At 59.3% G+C, this 6,767-nt stretch overlaps 1 protein-coding gene across 1 annotated transcript; it reads left to right on the top strand.

Moving 5' to 3' along the window:
- The first annotated feature begins 518 nt into the window (after positions 1 to 518).
- On the top strand, positions 519 to 5,084 carry HMOX1 (heme oxygenase 1). Its single transcript, XM_004700722.3, has 4 exons — positions 519 to 664; positions 1,716 to 2,207; positions 3,454 to 3,553; positions 4,420 to 5,084. The coding sequence occupies exons 1-4, from the start codon at positions 545 to 547 to the stop codon at positions 4,548 to 4,550; spliced, it is 843 nt and encodes a 280-aa protein (XP_004700779.2). The 5' UTR covers positions 519 to 544; the 3' UTR covers positions 4,551 to 5,084.
- Positions 5,085 to 6,767: the final 1,683 nt, after the last annotated feature.

The following is a 6,767-nucleotide window of genomic DNA, read 5'->3' as shown; positions in this document are numbered from 1 at the left end:
CAGGGTGTTTGCCTTCTGTCGGTCTGAACACCTGTGGGCTGAGCACACCTGTACCGGGGACTGTGCGGTCTGCATCACAAAATAAGCTCACAAACTTTTCGGTTTAAAAGCTCAAATGCACAACGAAAACGTTGTATATGAATGTTCATGCTGCTCCCTGCGCTGCCCCCCTCCCAGCATATCTGGTAACTGGGGGAAGGGTGTGCCCCACATCGGTTTGGGGAACTCTAGCACACAGGTATTGGAATGACTAACGGGTGTTTACATCTGTACACCGAGGCCTGCCGTCCGCGTCAGGAATGTGTCTGTGTGGGCGGCCGAGTCCCAGGTGGTGCGATCACTGCCTGGTGATCATCTTCTGGCAGCCCTTGGGAATCCCAGGAGCACAGTTGTGGGACCCGATCGGACTGCCTTGAGTCAGACGGACCTATCGGCCTCAGGGTTACATTCCAATAGAGCCGGAGCTGGCAGTGTGCAGATGGGTGGCGGCACCCCCAGGAACACCCTGTCCCTAAGCAAGCTCTTGGTCACTTCCCTCCACAGCATGTCCCAGGATTTGTCAGAGGCCCTGAAAGAGGCCACCAAGGAGGTGCACGCCCAGGCCGAGAATGTGGAGTTTATGAAGAACTTTCAGAAGGGCCAGGTGACCCAAGAAGGCTTTAAGGTATGTGGCCTTGTGGGACCATGTCTAGGGGAGAATGTAACAAGTGTGGGTGTGTCCAAGGCTCAGGTCCGGCTTTATCAGGGGGATGCTGATGGAGACCAGATGGGCATGTCCAAGGGACACATGATGGGAGATACTGAGGCTCAGGGAGGGCAGATGACTGACATGCAGGCTCACAGCACATCCACAGTTGGCGGTGCATGCTGTGGCAGGGCTGGGGCAGCAGCACTGCCCACTGGGCACCTGTTCTGTGCTGGGCATTTTCTGTTCTGTATGATTCCTCTCTGTGTGCCTTGGTGAGGAGAGAGGAAGGCTCAGAGAGATCAATACCTACTAGGAAGTCACACAGCTGGTCAGTAAGTGTGAAGGGCTGGACATTGTGTGGCTCAGTTCTTGAACCCAGTCTGGTTTTGACAGGTTCTCAGTGCACCTAGGGCAGAGATGCCGGGGCCTGAGAGTGCAGGCTGCTTGCCACACAGCGGAGGGTCGGTCAGGCTCCAGAACCTACGTGGCCTGGCTTTCTACTCTGTCACTCAAGGCATGGGGCTGGCATGACCCGAAAACACTTCAAAAATCTCAAGCAAAACATCTCGACTCTGTGCCCTCCCTTCCAACCCACACCGGAGCTATTAATCTATAACATGTGCCCGGGCCATCTCCCTCAGGGCAGAGTCCACAGGGAGGGGGGGAACTCCATCACAGAGTGCCCCTTGTATATGGTCACGCCCCTGCCTCCGGCCAGGCCATGCTAGATCAAAAGCAGCACCACCTCAAAGTCTCCTAAATGCTCCTTCTGCCCTTTTGGGGGAAAGGAGAATAGCAACTGCATTGTGGGGCTCCGTGAGGATGACAGTAGGCTGTGTGCTCTTCCTGGGGGTCAGAGGCTTCCCGCTGAGAAAGGGTCTTTCTCTTAGAACCACTCCTCTGGCTCTTGTGTGGGGAGGATGGACGGGAGGGGCCGTGAGGAGCGCTGGAGTGTGTGTGTGGCCCCCAGGTGCAGGTGGTCTCTGGAGGGGAGGCTGACCTGCTCACTCTGGTTTTCTGGCTCCAGCTGGTGATGGCCTCTCTGTACCACATCTACGTGGCCCTGGAGGAGGAAATAGAGCGCAACAGGGAGAACCCCGTCTACTCGCCCCTCTACTTCCCGGAGGAACTGCACCGCACAGCCGCCCTGGAGCAGGACATGGCCTTCTGGTATGGGCCTTCCTGGCAGCAGGCCATCCCCTACACAGCAGCCACGCGGCGGTACGTGCGACGGCTGCACACGGTGGGGCACACGGAGCCCGAGCTGCTGGTGGCCCACGCCTACACCCGCTACCTGGGCGACCTGTCGGGGGGCCAAGTCCTCAAGAAGATCGCCCAGAAAGCCCTGGACCTGCCCAGCTCCGGCGAGGGCCTGGCCTTCTTCACCTTCCCCAACATCGCCAATGCCACCAAGTTCAAGCAGCTCTACCGCGCCCGCATGAACTCGCTGGACATGACCCCCGAGGTCAAGCACAGGGTCGTCGAGGAGGCCAAGACCGCCTTCCTGCTCAACATTCAGGTCAGAGGCGTCGGCCGCCGCCTGCCCCCAGCCTAGCCCCCGCTCTGAGCATGACTGAGCTCCTTGGGGACCCTGTCACGTGCAGGGACTGCTGATTCAGGCTTCCAGCTCTCCCCCTTCCTAACTAGCTGGGTGATCTTCCTTGCTCCCTACCTCACCTTGCCCATCTGGGAAATGGGACTCGGGACTCGTAATACTATTGTCAATTCTCATGCATGGGACTCCGTGCCGCAGAGAACTGCCCCTTAGGGTTTCCCAGATGTCCTTATGGGACAGTGGCCAGGGTTTTCCTCCCAAGGTGCGGCTGGTGGGTTCAACCCATGAACCTTCAGGTTCGGAGCCCAGCGCTTAGCCATGAGCCACCAAGCACCCTCGGGAAGAATCATAGAACCGATACGTGAGTGCCATCTGTGAGGTTGAGGTGACGGCACTGAAGCCCCCCACAACCAGCAGAGACTGGCATGGGGGGTGGGGACCTCGTTCGTTAGCCCCTAGTGGATACACATTTGGGCTGCTAACTGCGAGGTCAGCGGTTCGAAACCAGCAGCAGCAACATGGGAGAACGACAGGGCTGTCGACTCCCATAGAGTTACAGCCTTAGACCCCGGGGGCCGGTTCTACACTGTCCCCTCGAGTCACTCTGAGTCGATGACAGTGAGTTGGGTTGGTGAATTGGGGGAGTGAGACTCAGGGTCGTGTGCTCCCAGACGCACAGACCCCCGAACAAACAACAAACCAGTGGCCATCAGGTCCACTCCGGCTCGGGAGAAGCCCAGGTGTGGTGTCCGAGCCCAACGGTGGCTGAGGGTTCAGAAGTAGATCACCAGGCCTTTCTTCCTCCTCTGGGGGAAGTCCCACCGCCCGACGGGTAACCAGCAGCTGCGAGTGCATGACCCCCGCCCCACGGACTGGGCGTCCCTGTGATAGGAGGGAGGAGAACGATGCCTGGGGGTTTCCTAGGCTGCGGATCTTGACGAGCAGACTGCCTCATCTTCCTCCCGTGATGAACGGGTACTACCAATTCTCAGTTCAAGATGCTTGTCCTGGGGGTGGGGCGAAGCATCGGAGAGAAGAGCATGCTGGGACTCTGCTAACGTGTTCTCTCGTAATCTCTGAACGAGGCGCAGGAGCACATCCAGGCTTGGTTCTCAGGCTTTGTTAGGCCCGGCTGTTAGTAGTTCCCAATAGAACGCAAAGCCCCGGGTCCCTCCGTCTCTCACTGGGGCGTCCGTCTTCTGTCTTTTAGCTGTTTGAGGAGCTGCAGCAGCTGCTGACCCTGGACACCGCCGACCAGCGCCCCTCCACCCCACCAGGGCTTCAGAGGCTGGCAGGCCACAGGGTGCCAGGTGAGGCCCGGGGGAGGGGCATCCTCTGGGCTCTGAGTGGAGGGGGGCCGGCCTCACGGTCTGCCCCAAGGACCTCCTGGATGCTGTACCATGGGTTGCTGGATGCAGATGACAGGGTGTGGAGGGAGGGGTCGCTTCGATTTCATTGTGTGGGTCTGGGCCAGCCTGTTTCCTCGCCTTTCAAATCAAGGAGGTGGCGCTAGTTCCAGAAGGTTCACTGACTTGGGAGTGAGGACTTGTATGTGGTGGACCCTGTGAGGTCATGGGCAAAATGCCACCACCCCACCCCACTGCCCAGTGCCCTGTCTCCTGATCCCTGAGCAGACCCACGTTCCAGCTATTAACCTCCTGGGTTGATGAGCAAGACCTGTGACCTCTTGGTCATGTTGCACGTTCAAGCCAGGGAATGTTCGCTCCTGCAAGGAGCTGGCTGGTGGTCCGACCCCCACAGGACGGCTGAAGGAGGAAATCTCTGGCCTGGAGGTCCTCCCTGCCAGCCCTTGCCCACCACCACATTTCCCTCCAGCTTACAGACAGGCGTCTGAGGCGAGGGGATACCGCTCAGCCCCCCTGCCCAGGGAAGTCTGCGGAGGGCTTTCCTCAGGGCAGGCAGGCCTGTGAACATGTGCCCCGGGCCCCAGAACTTTCTCATGAGTGGTCTGGCTGAAAACAGAAGCATAGGCAGTTTGGGAAACTCGTAACCTTCCCATCACTGGCGGTATTTGAGCAGTGGCTAGAGAGCCCCCTCCCTGGCGTCGAACAGGGACCGGCCCAGAGGCAGGCAGTTAAGGCCCCTGTGCTGTGCTTTGCAGTGATACCAGGTTGCAGCCACCTGTGGTTGACCAGACCCCTCCTTTCTTTGGCAGAGACCACCCCCACCGAGGTTCCCAGAGGCAAGGCTGCGCTGAGCCTCCTCCCCCAGTCTCCAGTCTTCCGCTGGGTCCTGACGCTCAGCTTCCTGGTGGCAACGGTGGCCGTGGGGCTGTACGCCATCTAAAGGCAAGCACGCCGACTCCTGGGCCATGAACTCTGTCCAGCCAAGGGAAAACCCTGCTGGCTTCTCTACCTTGGGCATGTCCCTGCCCTCCCCTGTGGCCCCCTTCTCTGCGAAAGAGGAAGGCACCCGGGCATATGTCTCATCCCAAAGCACCTCCAGCCCGGAGCCAGCAGCCTCTTGAGTGGTCGGGGAGCCCCTCCACCCCCTGTTCCTGCAGCAGAGCCGATGGAGCCGCCCTGCCCCTCCAAGCCCAGGGCACGGGCTTCCCCGCTGACAAGGCCATGACCACTGCCCTGTGTGCCATGGTGATTTTTTTACATAAACTTGCCAAGAGATGTTGTGTCTTGTGTTTGTTTCTCTGTCTTGTTTTTGTCGGACCACTGTATCTGGTTCCGCCCCCACTCCAGTATTATATTGTGTTGTGTTGTTTTACAGCCCGGGAGCCAGGGTCTGGGAGGCGGGTGGTCAGACGGGAGGACATCACCAGCATTGGTGTCTAACTTGTACGTGTGACAATAAAGGACATTGACTTAAGATCTGATGCCGTCTTGTTTTCCTTGGGCTCCGAGGACAGCTGGCATGTTTCCAAGGGCCTGGTGGGGACGGGGCGGCAGGAGCAGGTTTCCATGATTGGGGTCCCCATTCTGAGGATTGGGGGGTGGGCTTTCGGCAGCTGAGGGGTGAATGGCTGTGCGGAACCCTCCTTGGTGTAAGCCTGGCCTCTAAGGACAGCGCTGCCCTGTTAGTCAGAGGTAACATGGGTGAGTGGTGTGCACAGAGTGGACCAGAGGCGGGCGCTGGGTACACACACCTGCTGCTCCACTGGGCAACTCTGCCCCAGGTCTGGTCTTTAGCCCCTCAGGGCACCGTGGGGTCCCCTCTGACGGCTATGCAGTGCCACCTGCCTGCCTCGGGACCCTGTCCTGAGATGTGAGCTCCCTGGCAGCGTAAGCACCCTTAGTGAGATGATGGAAGGGGAGACCAATGTCTCCTGGTTCTTGCTGTGTGGCTCCCAGCACCCTGTGGAGTCACCTCCCCTCTGCCCCCCACCCTTCGTATCTTACGGCAGCACATCTGAGGGACTGAAGGATTGAAAACAAGGCTCCCCAGTGCTCCAGAGTGTCTGGGCGGTGAAGCACTTAGGTGCTTGGCTGCTCACTGGAAGGTTGGAAGTTTGAGCCCCCCACCCCACCGGGGTGCCTGGGAAGGCAGGCCTGAAAGATCTGCTCCTGAAAGTTCCTTCCCAGGAAATTCGGGGGCACTCAGCGGCACAGCGTCCACTCCACAGGCCCAGGCTGCTAGGGCTACTGAGGTGCCTGACCCAAAGCCTCCAGGTCCAGGCGAGGGAGAGCCCTTCAGTGAAGGGGCCAGCACAGAGCAGGGGCAGGGTCCCTCTAGGAGCCCCCTACCTGTATCAGGGCTGGAGGCAGAGCACTTGAGTCCCTGAGGCCTGACTCTGTCACTAAGTCTGTGACCTTAGACAAGTGACTCAAGTCTGCTTGTGTCCCATGCAGGAGCCCCGGTGGCGTAGCAGTCACGAGTTGGACTCCCGACCACAAGATTGGCAGTTCGAAATCACCGGTTGCTCCCAGGAGACAGACTTTGGGGCTTTCGACTCCCGTAAACAGTTCACCGTCTCCAAGACTCCCAGGGGCAGTTCTGCCCAGTCTGGTCGAGTCGCTAGGAGTCGGCACTGACTCGATGGCAGTGAGTTTGGTTTGGGGTTTGGTTTTGGTTCCAAGGCAGCATAGGAACAGCACGTGGTACCCCCAAGGTGGCGGGAGCAGCCAGTGGGATGAGAGTCACCTGTAGCCCCAGCCGTAGACTCCAGGCCCTGGAGGAGGGCTGCTTATAAAACTCCCTGCGGGGTGCCAACGCACTGCCAGGGAGCCACTGTGGGGGTTCTGATGCAGAGGTTAAGGCGTCTGGATGGTCAGCTAACGAAAGGCGGGCTGTTCCGATGCACCCGGTGGCTTCAGGGGCAGAGAGAGCCCTGGGAAAGCGTAAAGCCCGATGGCTCTGTCAGGTGAGGTCCCTATGAGTCAGGCTTCACTCCAGCACCAGCAGCAGCAGCAGCAGCAACAGCCCTGGGCAGGCCCGCGCAGGGCAGCCACAACTCAACTCTCCTGGCCTCCGTTTCCCCAAAGGAGCATTGACCTGGGGGGAGGAAGGAAGGGAAGAAGGCGGGAGTGAAAGATGGAGGAAGGACAGGAGATT

This window comes from Echinops telfairi, unplaced genomic scaffold (genome assembly GCF_000313985.2).
Source record: "Echinops telfairi isolate 266 unplaced genomic scaffold, ASM31398v2 ScPeMD7_2;HRSCAF=8, whole genome shotgun sequence".
NCBI lineage: Eukaryota > Metazoa > Chordata > Mammalia > Afrosoricida > Tenrecidae > Echinops > Echinops telfairi.
This window is presented reverse-complemented; position numbering and strand designations above follow the sequence as displayed.

What these genes read in the sequence shown, in the direction of transcription:
- HMOX1 (XM_004700722.3), top strand. Translation starts at nt 545, where the DNA reads ATGTCCCAGGATTTGTCAGAGGCCCTGAAAGAGGCCACCAAGGAGGTG. An exon ending in TGACCCAAGAAGGCTTTAAG is followed by an intron (nt 665 to 1,715) that starts GTATGTGGCCTT and finishes TTCTGGCTCCAG; the next exon opens with CTGGTGATGGCCTCTCTGTA. An exon ending in GGCAGGCCACAGGGTGCCAG is followed by an intron (nt 3,554 to 4,419) that starts GTGAGGCCCGGG and finishes TTTCTTTGGCAG; the next exon opens with AGACCACCCCCACCGAGGTT.